This window comes from Electrona antarctica (genome assembly GCF_951216825.1).
Source record: "Electrona antarctica genome assembly, chromosome: 6".
NCBI classification, from domain to species: domain Eukaryota; kingdom Metazoa; phylum Chordata; class Actinopteri; order Myctophiformes; family Myctophidae; genus Electrona; species Electrona antarctica.
This window is the reverse complement of record NC_136811.1, coordinates 21,574,993-21,601,468: the sequence shown is the minus strand read 5'-3', so window position 1 is coordinate 21,601,468 and position 26,476 is coordinate 21,574,993. Positions and strand designations below refer to the sequence as shown.

Here is a 26,476-nt window from a genome sequence, read left to right as displayed (position 1 = left end):
ACCGACGGGCCGGAAGTTATACCGAATGTGGCTGGAGCAGCTAAATGTAGCCAAAACACTCTAAAGGCGATCAACAACAACGGGAGGCATGATTAAATCTAACGCGACTGGACAGTGGGGGGCCGTCTATCACAGGATCTTTTCTTAGAATTGGACTTTTGGATTTTCGTTGTCGTCGGCTAAACAGGGGGGGAACATTTTCGATGACGTCCAACTGTTGTGCAACATCAAGGATTGCGCAACAGGCGCTCCTAGGCTGTGGAGCGATGCGATCGGTTTTCATATCGATAAACCTTTTTTTTTTTTGATAAAACTTCGTCCTGGGTGCTGGGTGTTACTAATAGAAAGGACAATTTTTTTGTCTACTCAGGCAACACCCCGGACTGTAGTTTTTAAGTTGCTTTATTCAGTATTTAGATATTTTATGTTCATTTTAGCTGCCCCACCCCCTTCCAATACAAACCCATTGTAACTTCAACCATCATCAACAACACCCTCCTTATACATGAGGTTATTACTTTTTTCCTTATTTCTTTCTGGGCTTTCTCAAGCTGCCGATGCTCACTTTCCTTTACTTTATTTTTTAAAATAAATAAAGTAATTGAAAAAACAGGCACCTCGAGGCAGTATCAGACAGTCACCAGAAAAAGGTTGGGATGTTTTGATTGTCTGTCTGGGGTGCTCACAAAAGCCTGAGTAGATGATGAATTGACCAAGAGTTGGTTTTTTTAACATGAAATATCCTTTTAAGAACCAGAGAGGAGGTGGTCAATGTTGTGTAGGGTGTCACTCACAGTGTGATAAAATCATCACGTCATGGTATATTACGTAATTGGTTGGATAGAGTCCAAGGCTAAATATTTCCGATAATGTGCTGCCAAAGGCTGACGCATTCAGTCACAGGTGGATCCAGTAGAATGGGTGTGCCTCAGTAGTAGGCTATACTGTACTGAAGTCATATCAACTCTGTAATATGCCAGACAGTTAAGTTCACTTTATGACAGAATTTTTTTTATCTTGTCCTGGTTTCCTAGATCCTAGAACACCTATCTTTGTATGCCTGTCTTTCTGTTTCTCTTTGATACTCTCTCTCTCCATGCCTGTCTCTGTCTCTCTGTCTTTATCCCTTTTTGGCTGCCTGCCTCACTCTGTTACCCTGCTCATTTCTCTGGGTACCTGGTTCTTTGTATCTCTCTACCTACCCCCCCAGCAGAGAGAGAGAGAGAGAGAGAGAGGGAGAGGGAGAGAGAGAACTAATTTTGGAGTGTCCAAATCTAACTCTTGGTGTCTAATCATAACAAACACACATACTGGTAGGTCAGGCTGGCTGCAGTGAGGAGCAGGGAACAAACACGTCATCATGTTGACTCTTAAGTATTTCTTTATTCATTTTAACTGACCAGAACAGCATAGATATACAGAAGAGAAGGCCTGTTTTACTATTCAGACTCGACTGTAGTATCGGTTCAGTCAACGTCGTCAACGTTTTTAAAATTAATTTCTTCAGCTTGGCATCCAGAATGATGAGTCATTTAATTAATCTCACCCTGCGAATCTGCGATCCATGATCACATGGCAGCCCACTAATGGAACTGCATGCATGCCGCATTAGCAATCATGACTCACAGTTTAATAAACCATGGAACCGCAGTAATTTGTAGGATGACCAGATTTCAACATGAACTGGCTGGCTTCATCCAGGACACGGAGTGACACTGATGCGACTTGGCCTTTTATAATGGAGCTGTTGTGGGGTCACCGACAATACAAAGGGAAATTTGGATTGTGCGTGTTTCTGTGCAAGTACATAATATGTACTCTCTTTAGCCAACTTTGTCTCTTGCGTGAATATTTAATCTTGCATGGCATATACTGCATTGACTTGTAACTTATAAATTGGCAACCAGCATTCACTACCCTTGTTTACTTTTCTGGCATTGGCTTCTTTCTGTTTGACGATGTCACAAGTTTATTCAAGGCCTGTAACTTAGAGTGCTGCTGGCAGCCATTTCCTTTTCTTCCAGGAATTGTTTCAGATGGCTGTAAAACTCTCCCTCCCCTTAAGAACCTCTAACATTCTGTTTATAGTTTATACCTTGTGCTACTGGAGTCACAGGAACCTTTAGTCGTCAGTCAATTGTTTGTGTTGTTTGTAGGGTGTCCTGCCTTTTGTTCTGGGCATAACCAAATAGAATGAAGGAAATTGAATAGTTCTCGATTGAGTTTTGATCCTGTCATTCTTTACAAATGTGCAGTTCATTATTATTCCATCTACCAGTCCAGGAAAAATGTTCATGTTTGAAGCGACTTTGTCTTGCCTAGATCAAATGTACTATCTTTCCAATAAGGTACATTTGCCAAGTATGTTGTTGACCTTCCTCCTGTAGCCTCGGAGGTCTCTGATTAGTCCAAAAGTTAATGACTCCATTTTTAACATGTTATTGACTAAGACAGGCTTTTGAGGGTGGGATTGTGCAGAACATTTGGACAGGTTATCTCCCTTTGTAAACATTGGTTCTTCCTGTCCTGCTCCCCTGGCTCCAACCCACGCAGACAGCTGGGTTCTGAGCGCATTTTGAGAGGTTCTGGGACTGATCCACACATCCATCTGGCCACTGGATTTCACAGCCAGTTCTATTGAAAATGCTACTATCGAAAAATTCCCAAGATTGTCACCAATAATTGCATGCGCAATATAGGGACGGCAGCGTTAATAATGTTTAAATGTTTAAATTCGGTTTCGGCCCGAATAGCCAGAAAATATATCACCGAATAGTGCATTCAAAATTAATGCATTCAAAAGAGCTGAATAAATGTTTTATCGACCCATAATAATGATTATTATTTAAGTTTTGCCATAACCATTTAGTTTGTCATAAATCGGTAGCTTTAAGGTACGGCCATGACAGCAATGGTAGGAAAAAATATATTTAATATTAATCATATGCGGTATTCGGTTTTCGGCCAACTGTTTCCTATATTCGGTTTCGGCCAAGAATTTCCCTTCGGTGCATCCCTACAAATCACCTTATTTGACTAGCTATCTGTTCCATGTTTCAGCCAGTTATGTTTGTGTAATGGTCAAGTTTGTCCCATCTCCTATGGTTCAGTTGGGTATCAGACATTCTTCTTGACATGTACCTTTTATTTGCACATACTCTTAGTACTATTGATCTAAAATGACTAAAATCATTCTAAATCAGCAATGCTTGTTGTCAGAGGTTGTTTGTGAATACAATTCGGACAGCAGTGTAATGTAGACAATCGATTTAAATTTCATTTCCTATGTATGTGCCCTAGTAGCCCTTGGCCTGACTTTCTCAAGATGCTGCACTTGACAGCATGGTTAGGAAATTGGGATCAGCAATCGGTTCTGGATTTGTCTGGTCAAAGTAGAGAAAATCTGGATGTAGAAGCAGCTGCAATTAGGGGATTTTGTACTAAAGTAACTGTCTATGTTGTGCAATTTGGGGGATTTTCAGATTTGAAGTGTAAAATTGTATATCGCAGCGGTTGGTCATACTGCTGCGCTGATGTAATACTTGTTGGGGCTGTTTATTGTGGTAGCTGGTTGTAGAACACTTGACGATTTGTCATTGTTGTGGGTGTGGGGAAGCTTGGGCTCAGTGAGGCTGTGTTTTTCACAGTTGCAGTGGCTGACTTCTTAATAAGCACTTGTACCGCAACACTAAAAACCATGGCTCTACCCTCTGCAGTCTGCTATGCGTTTCAGCACGGTGGTTTTACCAAGCAGGACTGTCTCTGTTTGCTCCGTGTCCGTCTGCATTGCAGTCTGTAGACACAGAGTAAAGTGATCTGTAGTGGAGAGGAAGTCTCCTTGACTCTGGAACAGAAACCTGATCCTGGGTCAGTCCGGGGGAGACTGTGATGTGTTTGTGTGTCTGCTGCAATCAGACACAACAGAGGCACTCGGGCCAAGCAGGCCTTCCCAATGATTAAAGCTCAACACTCAAAGAGATATTAGACATTTCCCCGGTGACCCAAACTAGTGTAAATGCCACGTTGTGACTTGTGAGCTTATTTATGGAATTTCTTAGATGTGTTTGTTTTAAAACGTATAAAAATATGAAAAACTTTTTTCTTTTGTAGGAACAGAAAATGTGATCGTTATCAGTCTTGACCCATAAAAATGTGTCTGTGACCCACAAATGGTTCCCGACCCAGTGTTTGGGAAACGGTGGGCTACACTACATACATCTATCTATAAATGCACCAAGTCTCTGTCTGTCTGTGTAACTCGAGAACCTTTCGCCCCACCGACTTCAAAGTCGACACACGTTTTCCCACGGCGCCACATGGGGTGCAGTGCCCGGTGTGGACTCTATCGAGTCGGGCGGACCCATGGTTGTCCAAAACCGCCACAAAAGGCCTCTGGACAGGGCCCCTGCCCAGGGTCCATAATCCATATATGAGCTGGCCTGTTCTGGCATCATTCTGACGACTGCATAGACTCCGTATTTGGGCATGCCTGACAAGGAACTCCATATATGGGCTTAAAGGGACACAGACACTGGGTGGGGCATGCATTTCCAACTTGCATCGTTCCAAGTAGGCCAGTGCCCACCGAGCACCACTGTAGAGGCTCCAACGCATAATATCTGGGTGGGGCATGCATTTCCAACTTGCATCGTTCCAAGTAGGCCAGTGCCCAACGAGCACCACTGTAGAGGCTCCAACGCATAATATCTGGGTGGGGCATGCATTTCCAACTTGCATTAGAGCTGGGATCGGGCCGACTTTATACAGCCCGACCCGGGCCCGACATCGACAGCTTTGTGTCTGACCTGAAACGGGCCCGACCTTAATTATTATTAATATATGCGCCCGACCCGGGCCTGACGGCGACCCTCTCCCAAGCCTCCCCCCCCCCCTTGCCTGCACGTTTAGACATACCACACTGTGTCTTGTAAATTACCATGAAATGGGACCATTTTATATCTAAAGCCTAGGTTACTACTATTCTGACAGTATAACACAGCGCACCTCACGCGCTCACAACAAACACACACACACACACACATACACACAAACACTCGTGCAGTCTTACCAGCATTGATGATTGATTTAACATCAGCAATTCTGCATTAGCGATATTTAATCCACACAGCGTGGAGCGGGCAGCTGTAGGCTACTTTGGGACTGTTCGTGCAAAGTTGCAAACTCTTAAAGTGCTATTCAATCAAACAATCAGCGCCAGCGGCAGGCAATTATTGGTAGCCTAATTTGCCATGCTCCATGGGCAGGATCGAGTTACTTACTCATACTCAACTGTTCACTGTTTAACAGCTAATAAATCAAACTATATATTAATCCAACCATCGCGGTTTACATGTTGTCATGGACGAAGAGGATCGCATCCACCGTGGGTGAGTTCAACCTAGGCTAACGCCGTCCTCCTCTCTTCAGTGGTTCTTCCAGCTGCGCCCCATATGTAACCTCAGTCCCTACGCTCATTCTGTAGCTCCTGACCTAAAGAATTAGCCTAAGGACTGAGGTTCATATGGGGCTATGTTTGCTGCTGCTGCTTGTGGGACACAGACAGATAGTTAAAACGGGTGCTATGACAACGGGTATTATTAGGTTCCCAAGTTGCATCGCTCTCAAGTAGGCCGGTGGCCGACGGGCACGTACAGGTCTAGTGAAATGTAAATGTTAATTGCTCAAAGTGCAAAGAATTACTCTTGCATGCCAATGTTCCACTATGGAGTTATATTTCACACTGATGTGTACTCTCAGAGCAAAACTAAAAACAGTTTTGTTTGTATCAGTGGGGATGTGTCTTGTGTGTACAAGATACAGCCTCAATAACAAAATAAAACCTAGTGCTAGACCCTGACGATAGACCCTGGCGAAGACATTGGCTTGTAGGTCGAAACGCGTTGGTCTTTTTGAGTGGTGCAAACCACACCAACAACCAGCTTTGTCTGTACCTGTACGTGTACCTGTACGTGGTCCCACGCACAGGTGAGCATGGTTGCTATGGTTAGTGTGTGACGTCACTGCACCACTCAGTTCACACGGGAGTGATCTTTTCTTGTTGCCTTGCTCATAAAGAAATCATATGTTTTTGAGTGGTGCAACCACTCCTATAGACAGCTTTGGAGTTTGTGTCTATTTTTAAAACCTAGTGCTGTTTGTCACAGAATGCAGAACTAGTGTCTTTACATGTAGTCGGTCCAACATGAGGAACTGTATGCAATGTTCTGTAGCTTTTCCAGTGTTCAGGAGACTTGTTCAGATAGGTAGATACTTGATTAATACTTATAGTGAACGTGGTCAAAGCCTGCTGATAATCTCTGCTTTGTTAAATCTAAGCCAGGAGTCTTCATCATATATTCAGTTATATGTTGACCGTACGGCCAAGTTCAACTCCCAGGTTTTTGCTGCTATCATCTATCTGATCAATACAAATATGAACAGGCCATTAATGATGGCTGATGCTTATGTGTTTTATTTAAGTTTCAAATGGAAAAGTCAGAGTCATCAGTCCTCCTGAGCCTGCTGTTTATTGGCAAGCTGGAACACACACACACACACACACACACACACACACACAGTATACAGCCTTGATTGAGTACAGATCCAAGCAACATTACTCATGTCAGAGGACTGAGCACCCTAGGAACAGATTACAATACTGATGGGCAGAAGAAGAGAGTGCTCGTCTGGCCAGCTGTTTTGTAAGATACCTGACATGGGTTGTGAATACGGTGATATGAGCCATTCTACCGAATCGGTTCAAATTGCAGTCCCACAAGGAAAAATATATATTTGACATACAACATATAAAAATGTATACTTTATATGTTACTTTCTATTGGGAGGTGGCTGTCCCAACCTCTAACTCCTACATTTCAATTCATGAAATATGTAGATTGATTTTGTGAATTGTCTTTAAATTCAAAAACTTTATATAAAAAAAAGCTGCCCCATGTTTTCATGTCACTACTGAAACACACATTTTTTTAGTCCATAGATGGAGCCTAGTTTCAAAGGAGAAATGTGTTAACATAGCTGTAAATGGAATAATCGCAATCCCGCTTCACAATTTAGACCCCTTTTTCACAGCAGCCATTTTGATGGCTGCTGTGTAAAGGTAAACACAGGTAAACACAGCTGAAGGTAATACCATCGAGGGACTGGTGTACTGTGCCAATCATCTCCTACTCAAAACAGCCGCTGTGAAGATTATTGGTAAGGGGGTAAGCATACATTATGTACAGTGCACGCCATTACCAGGACCATAAATATGAAAATAAGAAAAGTTGTCCTTTTCTTATTGAACAAATAGCAATTTTGGCAGTAGGTATTGGGAGTGTACAGTTATACACTCTGAGAATCTGCTCAGATTTCACAACGCTCTGATATTATAAAGCACGATATCAGTTAACCTCCGCAGAAGATTACACCTTGAAATAACGTCAACATTTCCAAGCCGGTTGAGCGCAATAATAAAGGATACATTTTCTGAATGACCACAGAACACCTGGAGTTGCGCTCCATTGGACTCAGAGCATTTATCTGAATGCACCCATTGACCCTTTCTCTCTGTGTGTGTATGTGTGTGTGTATGTGTGTGTGTGTGTGTGTGTGTGTGTGTGTGTGTGTGTGTGTGTGTGTGTGTGTGCGTGCAGTTATGCAGTGATTGCCTTCGGCTGTGCCAGCTGTCCCAAGATCACCTGTGGCCGGGAGGGCTGTGGCACAGAGTTCTGCTACCACTGCAAACAGCTGTGGCATCCCAACCAGACGTGTGACGCAGCACGACAGCAGAGGGCCCAGAGCCTCCGCCTGAGGACCGTCCGATCTTCCTCACTCAGCTATAGCCAGGAGAGTGGAGCTGCAGGTCTGCATCTTGTTGTTCACTAACTTGTTCCTTGTTCAGATTATTTCTGTCTCCTAATATTGATTTAATGTTTTAAGTTGGCATACAGAAAACTAGACAGACACTCACACCTCACCTTATGAGTAGAGGGCTGTCATTATATTACGGTATGAAAGATTGATCATTATTAATCAAAACAATTCCTATAAAGGAATTGTTATTAATTTGACCCCTTTTACCAAGCTTATACATGCAGGGGTGTCTGGTTGATGCAGACGGAGGACCACCCAGACTGGGGTTCAATGCCTCTACGGTGCCTCCTGCTTGGCCAGACAGTGCACACAATTTGCCTTGTTTGAGTTGAGGGTGGGAAGTCCGGGTGGGGAGGGCAAACTCTGTCGCTGAACTAGCGACTCGTACAGCTTGGTTGGGGTTGCGGCTCTAGGAAGGCCACACTGTTAGGTGAAAAGACACAGCTGGCTGCATCATGTGTATCGGACGGGACACACCGTCAGCATGACCAACAATAGGGCTTGGAAGTGACAGGTGACATACACATGGTAGAAACATTTAAAACTGAACACGGGGGAGGAAACGCGTGTAGCTGCTACTTGAACTTAACGTTATACATGTATCCACTGACCCCGTGATCTCCTCTCCTTGGTCCTCAGCCGACGATATCAAGCCTTGTCCACGATGTGCCGCTTACATCATCAAGATGAACGACGGCAGCTGTAACCACATGACCTGTGCCGTCTGCGGCTGTGAATTCTGCTGGCTCTGCATGAAGGAGATCTCTGATCTGCACTACCTGAGGTCAGTACGTGTATACATGCACATATCAATTCAATAAGAAGCATATCTAGGGTGGGTAACCAACCAAGCTCTTTTTGATCTACCAAGTGATCAGAGTAGCCTATTCAGGTGATCAATCGAGTGAATCAAAAACAGCCAATTTTCACCTATAATGACATCTCCAAAACAGGGATTTCAGGTTGTAAAATGATTGAATAATATATATAATATAATATAATATAATATAATCTAGACATAAAAGCGATGGTGGTTTTCACTTTTCACTGTGGTGGTTCATACATTTCAAGTGATAATATGCCGGAAAGTTTAGCCCACCCCTGAATTGGGGTCACACACACACACACACACACACACGCCATACTGTCTACATTTAATTACTTAGTCTACACTACCACAGATAGATAAAGCTATCAACACAGCAGTTTTATGGTAGCTACAGGATATAAAAACGGAACAGGGAAAACATTTATAAAACATGTAATGGATAAATCTGTCAGTGACAGGACGTGATCCTATTGCCATCTTTCCCCCAAAGCCAGTGTTCTGTGGATTTCTTTCAAAATAGAAGCTCAGGGTGCCAGGGCTTTTACTCTGTTCAGCTTGGTGTTTATATGTGAAAAATACTCGTGATAATTGAGTATTAATGCGTTTTCATTCACACGGGTCCCCTCCCTCATAGTAAGATAATAACGTTTTTTATTTTTTGTAATGTTAACACCTTTTCCAGCCCGTCAGGCTGTACGTTCTGGGGGAAGAAGCCGTGGAGCAGGAAGAAGAAGATCCTGTGGCAGCTGGGCACCCTGGTAGGAGCACCAGTTGGCATTGCCCTGATCGCCGGCATAGCCATCCCTGCCATGATTATTGGCATCCCTGTGTATGTTGGGAGAAAGGTGAGGCTCACACACTCTTATTGTTTAACCCATTTAGAAACCTAAAGTGCTTTACAAAGTCGAACGTAGTCGACGCAAGAAGCACTAAGCAACAGAGGGTGATATTTCTCCCCTCCAGTCCGTCCCTTATGTGATCCGTCGGTCTGGGGGCAAATCCCAATCCCACGCAAGGCAATGACGCAACGCAGTCGGAGAAAAGTACCCCTGGCTTTTCCTCCTCTGCTCGACCCCTCTTTCTTGAAAGATAATGACACTTCCACCGGCACGAGTTGTAAACGTAAACACGATCGGCATGGATAGATCACGTTGAAAGTTAAACAGGACAACATGACATCATTGTTCGAAGCACTGCTTTGCAAACTCGTCGGTGATTATCAGGCCTGGACTGGCGTTATGTCCATTGAATGGGCCGCCCCACTTGCTTTAATATGTTTTTGGGCCAAATGTTAGCCCTGAATTTTTGACCCAGTCCAGCCCTGGTTTTCAGACGAGAACTCTGCGGAATTACAGCAGAGAACAGAGTGTGTACAAGCTCTGATAGTTGTGTATAATTTATCTATCCTATGCTTCCATTTGGTGACAATTTGACCGTTTACAGACGCAACCAACAAACCGTGTTTTACGTTGCAGATGATAATAATCCACTAGTAATGAACTTCATGTCGCTGGCTTCCTTTTGATAATAAATGGTAGACTGCAATGAGTGCAATCTGCCCCGTGTGAACGCAATGATTAATTGATTACATCACTAGCAAAAGACGCAAAACTGGGTCAATTCAATTAGAATACGGTAAACGGGTTTCAAGCTTGCAAGTGCGGTGTGAGCTTGTAGATTGGTCAGCACAGGCAGTGGTATATAGCCTACTTCAATTATGACGATATAGTGTATATAGCTCATTATATACCGTTATAACTACAATTTCCAGTCTAATATCATGATTTGGAATTGGATATAATCACGTTTTTTGGCTCCCGATCCGATTTATATATATATATATATAGAGAGCTATATATAGAGCTATATGAGACACAGAGGGCGCAGCCGGCATTAAAGGTAAAACAACATATAGGTAGCACCAGGTCTAAATTGGTTAATTAAGTTAGACCAACACCCAGTGAGTTAATTAAAAATTTCTAAGCTTCTCCTTGTACTATGTATACGGGCAGGAATGTGAAGACTAGAGCAGAACTGACTTATTGCGAACGCAGTGATTGCGAACGCAGTGAGCATTTTTGCGAACGCAGTGAGCATTTACTATGAGACCCAGCAGATCATGTCTGTGTGTGTGTCTGTGTGTGTGTGTGTGTGTGTGTGTGTGTGTGTGTGTGTGTGTGTCACGCTGTAACACCACCCGCCCACCACCAGAGGGCGCAACTGTATCACACACAAAAACACACACACACATGCACGCACACACACACTCACGCACGCACACACACGCACACACACACACACACACACACACACACACACACAAAACTTAACTTAAAAAAAACTTAACTTACAAAAAAACTTAACTTAAAAAAAAAAACTTAAAGGAAAAACTTTAAAAGGAAAGAAACTTAAAAAAAACTTAACTTAAAAAAAAACTTAAGGAAAAACTTTAAAAGGAAAAAAAAACTTAACTTAAAAAAAAACTTAAAAAGGAAAAACTAAAAGGAAATAAAAACTTAAAAAAAAACTTTACTTAAAAAAAAAACTTAAAAAGGAAAAACTTTAAAAGGAAATAAAAACTTTAAAAAAAACTTAACTTAAAAAAAAACTTAACTTAAAAAAAAACTTAAAAAATAAACTTTAAAAGGAAATAAAAACTTAAAAAAAACTTAACTTAAAAAAAAACTTAAACACAAAAAAGAGAACTTAAAAAAAACCTTAAAAAATTACGTAATTTATTCTAATTGTTGTTTTTGCAATTTACGAGCTGCGTTCGCTTCCCGCGTTCGCGCGTCTTACTTGTAAACTAAATCTGTCTCATGTACTTTGACCAGAGTTTTGATTCATCTCGACAAGAACTGCCTAGTTTGTAACCCTTTTTATCTGAAGCCAACTAACTAAAACGATTTTTCCATTCTGATAGTTTATCACATTTTCTTGAATTGTTGGAATTACTTCATTTTTTCCCCTTAACTCCGGCAACATTACTTGCTATCAGTATCATTAACTACTTAAACCCTGTAATAGTTTGTATGTCAAATTGTGAAAATAACCTATATATGGACGCTAGGGTTCATGTGGTTAATGGAAGTAAACGCACATGGCCTCTGAATGTCCACAAACCGGTTGTGTGTAGCTCTTTGTGAGAGTCAGCAGTGTACATACTGCAGCGCATTTTCTCGAGCTCTGGAGGTTCTCTTCAAGCTGCCAAAGTTATTTCTCAATAGCTCATTGTCTGTGTATGTACAGTATTTCTGTGTGGTGTCGTGTGAGTGAGTGGATTTCAGTGCTTGTGTTGTATCATGCCACTCATCTATCACCCAGGCCGGTTTTATTAAAACTTTTGTGGGGAACAATGAAGTGAAAATGCTGGGAAGTTTCTAGAATTTCCCTCTTGACCTTGCCAAGAAGCAACCTGAGCTAGCAGCAGCTTTTCTTTAGTTTTTCTTTACTTTCATAATGAACGTGGATGTTCCTGTTCATCTTGGTGTAACTGCTTGGCCATTAGACATTTTCTTGACAAGTTTCGGCCTTAATTTGGCTCACAGCCGCTTGATCACTCCCAAACCCTCATCTTTCCTTTCAAACGCCACTGTAGGCCGTCTCATAAAGCAGAGAAGGATATGAAGTGGTTGTAAATAAAAGATCTGGTTTAACCTTTCTCTATTGTGTTTATAGTGAACATAACACTGCTGTCAACTGTGTTGTGAAACGTAGGTTTTAGGAATCCCCCTTATCAAAGAAGTCATTACTGAATCGGTGCTGTTTAGTAAATATTTGCTTGTGAATATTTCAGAGAGTTTATTATGTTGGGTTTCTTCCTTTACCTTGAGTGTATGTGTTAAAGCTATCCAGACAGTACGACCCGCTAATCTCCCTCCCTGTTCTATTTATCAGATCCACAACCGTTACGAAGGCAAAGACATCTCCACCCATAAGAGGAACCTGGTCATCGCTGGGGGAGTGACCCTCTCCGTCATCGTCTCTCCGGTGGTGGCAGCAGTCACAGTCGGTCAGTCTATTGGCCATAATATTCACATGGTGGCCATTCTGTTCTTACTTAACGCAGTAGAGAGTAGTAGAGTACGCAGTAGTAGAGAGTACGCAGTAGTAGAGAGTACTCTCTACTGCCCCATCTGGCGGAGTCAGGTTAATGTAAGGAAGTGTAGGCTACAGACAGACAGAAGGACAGACAGACAGACAGACAGAATGACTGACAGACAGACATTTTTCGGTGCATTAATAGATTTATATTATATTATATTATATTATATTATATTATATTATATTATATTATATTATATTATATTATATTATATTATATTATATTATATTATATTATTAGTTTTGTTTTTTAAAGCATAATTGAACTTATAGCTGAGCTGTTATATATGCCCAGAATCAGCCATTTCAAACAGATGGTGGTTTTCTATTTGGTGGTGCAGTGGCCTCTGCTGGTGGCCTCAATGCCTTGCTATATTTTGACCCTGGTCTGTGTCCTTGTATGTGTGTGTGTCTGTGTACATGCATACACACCCGTGTGTGCATTTGTCTTGTTCGTCTTCTCTCTGTCACTCTCCAGGCATTGGAGTGCCCATCATGTTGGCGTACGTGTATGGCGTTGTGCCCATCTCCCTGTGTCGCAGTGGAGGCTGTGGCGTGTCTGCGGGCAACGGCAAAGGCGTCCGCATCGAGTTTGATGACGAGAATGACATGAACGTGGGCAGTGGGGTGGCTGCAACGGGTGAGCGTTCTAACATGACAGTGTGTATTTCTGAGTCGGCAACAACACCATTTGCCATTTTTTTCCTTTTTATTTTCTTTTTTTGCTGACCTACAAATGTAAATTTGACCCTAATATATTGTTTTCGGTCACAAATTTCTGTCTTTGTTATGTTATGGATTAACCCACTTTGGGCGGGAACCCCTTTTGGTGTTGGCATCATGTTGTGCTTTAGCTATAGAAAAATAGCAGATCTACAAGCTCATAGCGCGCCACTCGGTGGCGCGCTACGAGCTTGTAGATCTGCTATTTTTGAAAAATCGAAGAACGACTGACATAAACATAGCTTTTTCAGAAAACTGTCAGGATGTAGAAGACATTTTTAGAATCTGATCTCACGACTAAATGGGTTAAAGTGGGGATCTCATTTCCCCATTTCCTTTCTGAACAATGACACATTGGTCCTGATTGCCACGTCTCATTGTTTCCTTTAAGACACCACATCGGTGGCCGACACCAGGAACAACCCCAGTATCAGTGAGGGCAGTGTGGGTGGTCTGACCGGCAGCCTCAGCGCCAGTGGCAGCCACATGGACCGCCTGGGAACCATCAGGGACAACCTGAGTGAGACGGCCTCCACCATGGCCCTGGCTGGGGCCAGCATCACGGGTAGCCTGTCGGGTAGCGCAATGGTCAACTACCTGAACAGGTACACATGGAAGCTCATGGAACATTGGACGTATTGCTAGTATTAGTGCTGTACAATGTATTGAAGTCATATTCATATATTTAAATATTGAATCACGTAATAATGTATTTGACTGGATTGGTGCATATCTGCCTGTGAGCTATTCGTCAGAGAATCACACTTATCTTTTGCAACAATCACACGCTGAATTAAAGTTGTCCTGACCAATGAGATGTGCTCTTAGTAGTTGTAGAATTCATTTTTGAATGGCAAAGTGAGTAGAAAAGCTAGTAACTTAGAGAGAAGAATAACAAGGGTGGTGGCCATAATAATTATTATACATGCAAAACTTTGCAACATGCTGAGACAACACAACAAACTTGCTACCACACCTCACGCGACAGCATTATATCTGCGTTAACCCATAGTGAATGATTCATGAAGAAATAACCAACTCCTGCAACGCCACAAAGACCTGTATAAGGTATGTGTAGCAACTAAAATAAGCGCAAAGAACATAACCGCACTCTAAGCTAATCAGAAGGCACATAGAATAGCACATAAACTATTTTAATCGGTGCTTGGGTGCTTGAGGCATAATCCTTATGAAACAGCCTACATTTATTATGCCAATAAATGTATCATTATTGTAATTGTAATGACTAATACTAATGTAGATCACTCAATTTTTGCTTTGGATCAAGGGCATAATGATATATGTTATAATTGTAATTTTTTTCACATTGCAGTTTGAATCACAATTGTCATTGTATAGCTGGCTGTATTCCTGCCGTTTACTTGCGTTCTTCTCACCTGTGTGTTTTGTGTTACTCCTCTGTGTTGTCAGGCTGGAGGTACAGGCAGATGTGCAGAAGGAGCGCTGCAGCTTGAGTGGAGAGTCTGGCACCGTCAGCCTGGGGACAATCAGTGACAACGCTAGCACCAAAGCAATGGCTGGATCCATTCTCAATGCCTACATGCCTCTTGACAGGTAAACCTCACATACTACATCTAGTGACCTTTATTACTTCTCTGTAGTTCTGTTTGGTCTATCAAGCATCCCCACAGAACACGTTAGAATACTATGGATACACACACACACACACACCCCCCTCACTCTTGCTTCATGCTTTTTGCAGAGATGGGAACAGTATGGAAGTGCAGGTGGACATTGAGTCGAAACCCGCCAAGCTGCGTCACCACAGTGGTGGCAGCAGTGTGGATGACGGTGGCCAAGCTGGCCGCTGCGCCTGGACCTGCCCCTCCGCCGGCTGTGCCTCCTCAGAGGTCAAAGGAGCCTCAGCCAAGTGGACCAAGGAGCCCTCCTGTTCCTCGTCCAACGGCTCTGGGGGCAAGAAGAGCAAAGGCAAGTTGCGCAAGAAGGGCGGTGGCACCAAGATCAACGAGACCCGGGAGGACATGGACGCTCAGCTGTTGGAGCAACGCAGCACCAACTCCTCAGAGTTCGACTCCCCGTCACTGAGTGGCAGCTTGCCTTCAGTGGCCGACTCCCACTCCAGCCACTTTTCCGAATTCAGCTGCTCCGACCTGGAGAGCATGAAGACGTCCTGTAGCCACGGCTCTGGCAGCGGCGGCGACTACCACACGCGCTTCGCCACCGTCAGCCCCCTGCCCGAGGTGGAAAACGACCGACTGGAGACCTGCCCTGTGCCCTCCTCCACTTCATCACAAGGACAGGTGTCTGCAGTTGCGCCGCACTCGCCCACCTCCACCACCTCCTCCCTAGGCCATGGTGCAGAGCTGTCCCCCCTCTGTTTCATCACGGAGGAGAACGTCAACCTGGTGTGCCCCGCTGAGCTGGACTCTCAAATCAACACTGGAGAGGTGCTAAAAGAGACAAACAATAACAGCCAACCACCGCAACCCCAGCAGCAGTCCAAGAACTCCTGTATACAGACTGAAATCTAATACCTTAAGTGCTTCAGACCCATGACATCTTTTTAGTTAACATTCTTTTTTTTCTCTCCACAACTAACCACAATAGCTTAAAAAGTTTAAACTGCATTTTCTTCCTTCTAAAGGGAGATGGTGATTTGGCCTTTATTTCCTTCGAAAAACATTTGACTAATATTGGTAGGATAAAAAACTTTCTATGTCCACTGGCTGTTAGGAGGTTTGTTAGAATGGATGAGAAATGTTTAAAGTGCAGCATTGTTGTGAGAAAATGTTAAGATTGTGAATGCTGGTGTTTTCCCCCTGAGTAAACGCCAGACTGCTCTCCCACCACGCCACACAGTGAAATCCTGGGTGTTAGTTTAACTCGGAGGGTGTAAGAATAGAGCAGTGTTCAAATTGTATTATTAAATTGCAAAATCATAAATTTAAATCAAACGTAAAATCTTAAGCCGTTTTCATTGCTGCTTTGAAATGGCCACTACAATTCTTTGTTGGTTTTCCTCAGCCAAAGGGAGTCCAGGATCTAGCCTTTCCCAGTACTTCAGGGAGAGGACACTTTGACAGATACATTTAAAAGAAAGTCTATTGTTTAGGATATACATCCTTATGCGTCCATTTGTACACTTGAAAAAATTGTACAACTTGTCAGACACTTATTTGCCACTTGGGACTGTAGGGCAGCCCACTGATTTGGTTGCCATTGTTTTGATCTGTGTAATTCTAACAAAAACTAAACCACTGTGCCGGTTAACTATTTTATTTGGGCTTTTCAATGCGGATGCAAACACCATGCAGCAATCTTAACGTAATGGCTTTCCAAAAGAATTACTCAAATAGGGACCAGGATTCATCATCTTTTTCTTTCTTTTTTTTTTTCAAATTGATATGAGTAACAGAGGCCTCCTGTGTTTTCTTTATGTATTTATTATTTTATTTTTGTGGATGTGACATACTCTAGTCTACAAATAATGCAGCTGGGTGTGCTCGGCCTCCTAAATGCATTTTAGTACTGAGAGCTCTGCTTTATTTCCGGAACGAAGATTCTTATAAGGTGGCCACATTCCTGTGGTACATTTAGTGTCCAGTTTTAGGGAATTGGCCCCAAGTCTACTTTTATTTTATCATTTGACTTAAGAGTTTTGCATTGCTGCAACTTCCTAACAGAGTGACAGTAAAGTGATTTCCACATCAGTGCTAAAATGCATTTGGAAACAACAGTCAGGTTTTGTTCTGTGGATGTTGAAGTAAGAGGGATTATTGGAGCAGTTTGACTGCTGTCCACTATTCAGTGCTACAGAAGGTCTCTGGAAGGCCCTTGTGGCGATCATTCTGGAAGTAATTATACTATTATTAGCCAATGGTTTGGTCAGTTCTGTCAAACTGTAAAAAGAAAAAAAGCAACACAAAAAAAGCGTTTGTCGTTATTATTCAGACTGATGGTCTCACCTCACTGAGTTTAAGACAACTTTGATATCTACTATCTATGTTAATTCATGGTGCCTTCAAGAAGCTGGTTCTTTCTGTTTGTCCGCGTCTCCACCGTGTCTTCAATATTTAATACTACAAACACAGGACAGATCTCAGAATGTCTATGTAGAGAGGGATGGTAGTAACTAGGTTATACAATATACATATAAAGTACATACTGTGGTAGACATTATACATGAAGACTTTTCAATTGCCTACCAAAGACAGCACTCAGGCTCTTGTTAAATCTTAGTCCTTATACAGTACCTTTGATGTCTGTTTGTCACCTGTAGACGGTATGGTGCATCCTTTTTACACCATAGGGATGAATGAAGACAAGACCCAGGAAATATACACACATAGATACACAGACTGCTGTTTTTTACATGCTTTACAAAATGCTACGCATACTGAGGCCACAGAATGGCCCTAGGCACCTGCACTGTTAACCGTTAGTTTTTATTACATTATAATGCGATGCACAAAGTTTATGGGGATACATGCAATTGTTTATGGGTTTCCCTATTCTGTTGATTTGTCCTGTGATTCCCGTTTGTGTTGCCAATTGGTGCTGCTGACCAGACCTGGAGTCAAATCCTATTGATACTTAAAGGGGAAAACCACCCATTTTCAACATTTTACTATGTCATTAATGTACCTTAGAGCTGTTCATGGAAATCATAAAGTCCCCCCCATATTGTTTTTCCTATAACTGTAATTATGAAAAAATCATTAACATGGTGAAACACATCTTGATGATGTCATCAAGATGTGTTTCACCATGTTAATGATTCTTTTCAGACCTCTAGTTCTAGGAAACACAGAATGGGGGAACGTTTTTATTATTTCCACACAACAGCTCTAAGGTACATTAATGACATAGTAAAATGTTGAAAATGAGTGGAATGCCCCCGTAAACTCGATTTATACTCTGTCATACGGCATTGTCGCGTCCAGAAAATAGCAGAGCTACAAGCTCACAACTCGTTGAGGATCCAACACTTTGTGAGCCTGTAGATTGGCTTTTCGGCGTGCAACACCATCATATGACGGAGCATTACTATTGAGTTCTCGTTTGAGTCTATTAGGCCCAAACCACACCAAAGGGTCAAGACTGTTTTAGCGTTAACTCCTTGCAACCGTTTGGACCCAAGGAGTTGCATGGTGACCCTTTGGTGTGGTTAGGGCTTTAGGGACTCGATGGTTAGTGTGTTTAATTTAAGAGACCATTTACTTGGAATCTAATGACTAGTTTCAGCAATTTGAAGACGAGGATGTTAATTAAAACTGTTAAAGCATTTTGAATGGTATTTTGGATCCAGGTCTGTTTTCTGATCGATCATCCAGTTCGGTTTGGAGGATGAAGCTACATGCTGCATTCTTCCACATATAAACAATTATTTGGTTCCTACTGCTATGTTCTGTTTTTTCTGTTTCTTTACTCTAATTTGAACACTAGTGCCAGATATAATTTGTAATTTGTCAAGAATGGCATATGGTATTTGTATATTTGTTTGCTAATTTGCTTTACAATATAATATGCGTGTAAATGCATATCTGAAAAATAAAAAACCCAATCTGTGGTGTGCTTTTCGTCTCAGGTTTAATTAGAAAACACGGGTCCTTTCTATTATGTTCAGTTTTTATTCAACAGTCATTTCCATAACATATTCACAATTCTTTTCATATAGTGTATAAAGTATTTTCCCACTTAATTGATAAATAACCATTTTCATTTGGACTCGGAAACACATTTACATCGCTACTGAAATATAGTATTAAAAACACATGCAGTTATTGCATCAGGTAGCCTCTGATCCCCACTGTCCAACCTGAATGTAAAATGTGATACATTCATTGACATTTCATTATATTAAAAAGAAAATCGATTTAGAGAAATCCTAACTGCAGGGTTTGGATATTTATTAATGAACAGTAAAATAATATAGATTTGCAGCTTTGTGAAAACCATATTTATGTTATATTGTTTTAATATCTTAATTTGACCACCTGTTTTGTATGGAAAACAGATTCAAATGCAATATGGGTTCGCATCAGTCTCCGCTATGTAGCATTTGAGTGTAAAAGGTCATAAATAAATAATATAAATTTGAGGATCGTGTACAATCAACACAAACCACTGGACCACTTTACAAAGGCACACATCTCATACAGACACTGCTACTCTCGAATGTGTGACTGGCTGCTTGCAGGAATGCTTTAAACTGTTGTGAAGAAGAATCTTGGACCAGTGTTTGTGCTTGACTGGATGGCCCATATTTGCTAATCAAATAGCAGTCCCACACATTTTCATAACTTAAAAGTCATTCCCAATTGGCAAAGACACCTTTACAATGCTTGCTAGACTTTATTTAGACTTGATTTGCCATGCCATGGAATGTTGCAAAACCATATAATCTTTGTCACATCGGGCTGATATACTGCTGTAAACCCAGAATACTTTGCCAGTGTTAAACTGCTTTGGATTTTTGGCTTTGGAGATCATTCTGCATAGAACAGTAATAATTTGCCAGCCATGCATTTTTAAAATAGGACCAGTCTGTTTTTTTCTTCATAAAAAATATAACTTTGTCAAAGACAAATAGACAATATGACTGTCATTGTAACATTATAGTCTATATTTCTCCATTAGCAAAGATTATCTATAGGCTCAGTAGCAAATTACATTTATGTATGTATGTATGTATGTATGTATATATGAATGCTTAGCATGCTTGATTTCTTCTGACCTTAGACCAGCTGATCAGCTTTAGCAGCAGTCCTTATCATTTGACTGATATGAAAACTTTAACAGAGTTCACAAAGAGGAATTTGTTTAAATTCTGAGAACATGAACCTCACCTGAGCAAACAGAGTTGACCTGAAAGGAAACCCCCTATGCAGTTGAACATTACACAACTCGTACCCAACTCCCATGCATCAATATATTGAAAATGAGCCCAACAGTAATCCTGCTGTCACATTTCATAGAATTGCTAGTGGTGGTATAAAAGTATGTCTGAATAGCAAAAATGCTTTGGAGAGAAAAAATATATTCCTTCTAATGTTACAGAGACCTACAGTAAACCAGATAATATACAGTAGAGAGAGCCAGTAGTAAAGTGAATGGGATTCATGTTTCAAGTTCTTCAGTCTTCTTTGTTGTTGTCATGACTAAGTACTTGTGCCATTTTGCATAGATCCTTGGTATTGTTGTTGTAGCTCATGCAGGAGGGAGCAGGGGAGAGCACAGCACATTCATATGTATTTGTTGGCCAGGTTCTGAACATCGTTCTTTGTGAACTCTGTGCTGTCCACAGCAGACAGGTGCTCAAATAGCTGAGTCATGTGTCGACGCTCTCCCTTCTCTAGCAGCATTAGTACAACCTGGAGTAAAGATGGGTAAGAGAGAGAAGGAATTCAAACCTCTGCAAACTTCAACGCGTACATCTCTGTTTAATGAGCTACTAAGATGTGTTGTAACTTGTACGATTGCAGAGGTGTAGAAGAATGACAAATGTGTATGACTTGTCAAGTACTGGCAAAACAGCTAGGCTTGTACTGTAAAATACCAAGTAAACAATCAATCTAGAACAGGATCAAACTTAGATAACACATGGAGCAGCTCAGACATTTGGATGCAGTAGCATTGAAACGTAAAAAGAGGCTTATTGTCCCTGTTCTGTGATGCATCGTACCTGCCTTCGATTGGTTGAGGCGCGGCAGAATTCCCTTTCTTCCCATGTAAAACAGGGTTTGTGTGTACCGTATGTCTATCTTATAGTGACACTTTTGTACTTTTAGGAGTTTAGGTGACGTATTTATAAGGATCATCTTACCGAGAACCTGTCAGCGGTGTGCAGGTGGTTGAGGTGCCGGTAGACAAGGTTGGGGTCTTTCTCAACGAGGTGTGAGTCCAGAGCCTGCATAATGAAAGCGATGGTGTGGCCGTCCAGCTGGGTGCTTAGGTACTGGGGCAGCGTCTCCGGAGTGACAGAGGTCAGCAGCTCTGCGCAGGCTGCCACGTTGCCACTGCAGCGGGCTGCGTTCAAAGACTGTCCGAACTCATAGGCGTTAGTCGGGTGGAGGTTGATGGCGACCTCTTCTCCTCCTCCACAGTGGTTCTCTGATCCGCCCGACACTGGCAACGTTTCCTCGTCACCTTCAACCTGAGGGAGAACATTAACAGCGGTGAGCCTCTTGAGGTCGATTTACAAGAGAAAGTCTGTTTATTTTGTTGAGTTGAGCTGAGTTATTATCCTACTATTCAGAAAATCATACTTGTATCATACTATCCTACTATAAGATGAGAATGTCCTGATCCGTTTTTCTCCTCAGTGGGTTGACCAATCAATCTGAACTTCAAATCATTGACCATTGGTATATTTCCGTTGGTACTTTTCCATTGGTACTTTTCCCAAAATGAAGCTGTTTACAGTATGAGCAATTTTGTCAACTCTCAATTAAGACTAGTGTGGGTGGAAAACTGGAAATGCCCTCATCCATTTTTCTCCTCAGTGGGTTGACTAATACATCTCAAATTGCATAGTCATGGACCATTGGCATACAGTATATGCACATTATGCAGGGTGAGAAAGCCAATTCTTTACTTTCCCCAAATGTAATGTGCTTATTAGTATTTCTGTGAACTCTCACTTCAATCAAGCTGTGGGTAGAGAAGGGAGCAGGCTCATGGGAGCCACGCTGGGCAAGACCTACGCTGTAGTGCAGACCTACGCTGTAGTGCAGACCTACTCTGTAGTGCAGACCTACGCTGTAGAGCAGACCTACTCTGTAGTGCAGACCTACGCTGTAGAGCAGACCTACTCTGTAGTGCAGACCTACTCTGTAGTGCAGAGCTATGCTGTAGAGCAGACCTACTCTGTAGTGCAGAGCTACGCTGTAGTGCAGACCTACGCTGTAGTGCAGAGCTACTCTGTAGTGCAGACCTACTCTGTAGTGCAGACCTACTCTGTGGTGCAGACCTACTCTGTGGTGCAGACCTACTCTGTGGTGCAGACCTACTCTGTGGTGCAGACCTACTCTGTAGTGCAGACCTACTCTGTAGTGCAGACCTACTCTGTGGTGCAGACCTACTCTGTAATGCAGAGCTACGCTGTAGTGCAGACCTACTCTGTAGTGCAGACCTACGCTGTAGTGCAGAGGGTATCGTTTTTTGGTGGAAGTACAGCTCAAGGAAATGACGTTGACGCTTTACAAATCAGTTTACATTCTCCGTGAATGAAAGTGTTGTGATTCGTCGGAAAAATATCGTATCCGGGGGAAATACATCTGACGGATGTTCCAGCCCGACACTTCTGACGATACCGTCTCTGCCTTAGGTTGTGACCAGGCTTTTCTCTTCACAGATGAGTAAGGCTGGAACCGAGGTTACTAATGCTAATTGATCGGCACGTGTTTCCAATTGTCTAATTGTGCTCTCCTCTTTATAGACCACAGAATGTTTTGTTTGTAGGTAAGGTAAACAAATGTAGAATGTCTATTCACACAGTATAAATAAACTAGCAATGTCTAGTTTGTCAACCTGTGAAAAATAATATATTCTAATAGTCATTATATAAAATTTCCACGGATTTTCACACCAAATTTATTTAGACAGATGCTAGGTTCATTGTTTACCTGGTAGTGTCAATGTACAGAATGTTATTTAGATAGCATGTTGTTTCCTATAGACTGAGTGGTAACCATAATTGTGGTGTCAAGCGGCGATAATTCGAGTCGATTGACACCACAGTTATGATTGCACCAGGACACTGAGCTGAGGGCAGCGCTCCACGGATTCGTCTATAGTTGATTATTTTTTTGTTTCAATGTATGAAATGTTATTTAGATAGCATGTTTACACAGATGATACATGTAGGTTCATTGTTTACCTGTATCGTAGTTTCTTTTTCTATTTACCTTCTTTATTGTAAAACCCAAACCGCACCAATAATTCGCCATGCAACTCCTTGCAACATCCGATACTTTTCCGATACCGATACAGTATCGGGAGTCGGGACATCTCTAATTCAAATCAAGTGGCAATCCATTACAGGTGCAGGACTAGGGTTGGGATCCTTTAGGGTTTTAACGCTTCTGGTTCCTTAACGATTCCTATAGGCTAGTATAGGGGGTTCCAAATGGACCCTTAGAAGTCTGTAACTCTGAGAGTGCACAAATTAAACTACTCACAGTTATGGTGGTCCTTGAAATTAAAACGTTTGAGAACCACCGGTATTGTAATTGTTTAGCAGACTTGAAGTCCACATACCAGCTCTGACAGTGTGATAGAAGCAGTTCCACATACCAGCTCTGACAGTGTGATAGAAGCAGTCCACATACCAGCTCTGACAGTGTGATAGAAGCAGTTCACATACCAGCTCTGACAGTGTGATAGAAGCAGTTCATACCAGCTCTGACAGTGTGATAGAAGCAGTTCATACCAGCTCTGACAGTGTGATAGAAGCAGCAGCTCTGACAGTGTGATAGAAGCAGTTCATACCAGCTCTGACAGTGTGATAGAAGCAGTTCCATACCAGCTCTGACAGTGTGATAGAAGCAGTTCATACCAGCTCTGACAGTGTGATAGAAGCAGTTCCATACCAGCTCTGACAGTGTGATAGAAGTCCACATACCAGCTCTGACAGTGTGATAGAACCCACATACCAGCTCTGACAGTGTGATAGAACCCACATACCAGCTCTGACAGTGTGATAGAAGCAGTTCACATACCAGCTCTGACAGTGTGATAGAAGCAGTTCCACATGTCCACATACCAGCTCTGACAGTGTGATAGAAGCAGTTCCACATGTCCACATACCAGCTCTGACAGTGTGATAGAAGCAGTTCATACCAGCTCTGACAGTGTGATAGAAGCAGTTCATACCAGCTCTGACAGTGTGATAGAAGCAGTTCATACCAGCTCTGACAGTGTGATAGAAGCAGTTCATACCAGCTCTGACAGTGTGATAGAAGCAGTTCACATACCAGCTCTGACAGTGTGATAGAAGCAGTTCACATACCAGCTCTGACAGTGTGATAGAAGCAGTTCATACCAGCTCTGACAGTGCGATAGAAGCAGTCCACATACCAGCTCTGACAGTGTGATAGAAGCAGTCCACATACCAGCTCTGACAGTGTGATAGAAGCAGTTCATACCAGCTCTGACAGTGTGATAGAAGCAGTTCCGGAAATGGTTCCAAATGTGGTGGAAGCGATTACGGTTCCTCAATGTTGCATCCTATGCAGGACACTCACATGCAACTACACATACTGTAACTCGGGCTTAAAGATTAGAACACAGTGTTGTACCTCAGTGATGGGTACGCTCCTCCTGGGTTTGGCCGTGGGCCGTGGGTTCACGCTCTGTCTGAGTAACAGAGTGACCTCCTCTAGCTCCTTCGCAGCCTCCTGGACGTTGGGGTCCTGCCGTAGCACCTCCTGTAGGTCAGAGTTGCACGCCAAGTAGTCCTAATTGTACGGGGAGACACGTTCAAGTATGTTTATCGTAAATATTTAATACTGGTAAAGGCTGGGTTTCCCAAACGCATATGGTGTAAGACTTGTAGTGCTGCACATGCTCAGATGCCCTCTAGGCTGCACACAGAAGCCTGTGTGAACATAGACATTCCTTGCATAGATGTGCCACGCAATGGTAGGCCTCAGGCCTGAGGCCTGGTATGGTAGGTATGGTATGGTAGGTATGGTAGGTATGGTAGGTATGGTAGGTATGGTATGGTAGGTATGGTATGGTAGGTATGGTCTATAGGACGCATAGGATACATACATCCTTGTTAGGCATTTTCATTTTAGTAAAAGTATATTCTACTACACAGCCAAGGAACTCAAGTGTTTTTTTGGCTGTGTCGAATATCTCAGAAGGCTGGCGACTCTTTCACATCCCGTTATTTTAATGGTTTATTTAATTTTAACTTCCTTAAAATCTTATCTTATTCTGCAGAATAAAAAAGGCTTCCTTGTAAATGAGACATGGCCTCTGTGCATGTTGAATACACATAATTAAATGTCCGGTCTGGCAAACAACTCACATTGAGATTGAACACAAACACTCATCACACACCCATCCATACAGGTACACCACCAGTCCAGTTCTGTCCCCTCTGCCTCACCTGGAGCCCTTTATAGGCCATGGCTCGTCTGTAGAAGGCCTTTTTATTTGTTGGCTCCAGTTTGAGTGCTGCGTCACAGTCCTGTTTAGCTTCAGCGAACCTCTCCAGCTTCACGTAGCACAGGGCCCTGTGCAAACGACCACATTCATCTTCACAACAATAGTATTTGACAACCTTTGCTTCATTGAGACATAACGGTGCCGCCATAGCTACATACACAATGAAATCATCACTGATAATTTTACTGTACAAATGTAACCCATCATTAGGTTAACTTATACCCATCATTTTACGGTGTATACATTCCTGGTGGCCGTGTTACTAGGTTAGTACAACACACACACACATAGATGCACACATGCACACGCACACATGCACACACACACACACACACACACACACACACACACACACACACACACACACACACACACACACACACACACACGCACACACACAGTGCACACAAAGGGAGCAAATTATTCCTGTCAGCATGTGAGTGTTTTGTTTCCTCTGCAGCATGGTCGAAAATCTACCTACTATTGTGAGACAGAGAAAGGGAGAGGAAAGAGTGGAAGGCATGACTGGACAAGAGAGAGAGAGAGAGAGAGAGAGAGAGAGAGAGAGAGCGAGAGAGAGAGAGAGAGAGAGAGAGAGCGAGAGAGAGAGAGAGAGAGCGAGAGAGAGAGAGAGAGAGAGAGAGAGAAGCTGTATGAGACAGACCTGTCTGTATCTTTATGTGTAAGGCATGATGCAGGTTATAATTAGACTCCTAACAAAAGGAAGGAAACATAGCATTATGGGTGAAGCTGGCAGCTGCTTCCCTTCCCTCGGCCATTTTGTTC

The 26,476-nt window shown here is 42.5% G+C and overlaps 2 protein-coding genes across 2 annotated transcripts in view; one reads left to right on the top strand and one right to left on the bottom strand.

Annotated features, from left to right (window-relative positions):
- rnf19a (ring finger protein 19A, RBR E3 ubiquitin protein ligase) overlaps window positions 1–19,082 on the top strand; it is a 35,786-nt gene extending 16,704 nt beyond the window's left edge. The window contains exons 3-10 of the mRNA XM_079504418.1: window positions 7,656–7,864; window positions 8,515–8,659; window positions 9,387–9,549; window positions 12,602–12,716; window positions 13,287–13,448; window positions 13,923–14,136; window positions 14,963–15,106; window positions 15,255–19,082. Coding sequence (XP_079360544.1) covers window positions 7,656–7,864; window positions 8,515–8,659; window positions 9,387–9,549; window positions 12,602–12,716; window positions 13,287–13,448; window positions 13,923–14,136; window positions 14,963–15,106; window positions 15,255–16,044 — 1,942 coding nt within the window. The 3' untranslated portion in view covers window positions 16,045–19,082. The remainder of the gene's footprint in view (window positions 1–7,655; window positions 7,865–8,514; window positions 8,660–9,386; window positions 9,550–12,601; window positions 12,717–13,286; window positions 13,449–13,922; window positions 14,137–14,962; window positions 15,107–15,254) is intronic.
- The window catches only part of LOC306925537 (sperm-associated antigen 1-like), a 73,971-nt gene that overhangs the window by 31,131 nt on the left and 16,364 nt on the right, over window positions 1–26,476 (bottom strand). The window contains exons 15-18 of the mRNA XM_079504419.1: window positions 25,632–25,758; window positions 24,814–24,972; window positions 21,339–21,668; window positions 18,419–20,886 (exon numbers count right to left, since the gene is read on the bottom strand). Coding sequence (XP_079360545.1) covers window positions 20,758–20,886; window positions 21,339–21,668; window positions 24,814–24,972; window positions 25,632–25,758 — 745 coding nt within the window. The 3' untranslated portion in view covers window positions 18,419–20,757. The remainder of the gene's footprint in view (window positions 1–18,418; window positions 20,887–21,338; window positions 21,669–24,813; window positions 24,973–25,631; window positions 25,759–26,476) is intronic.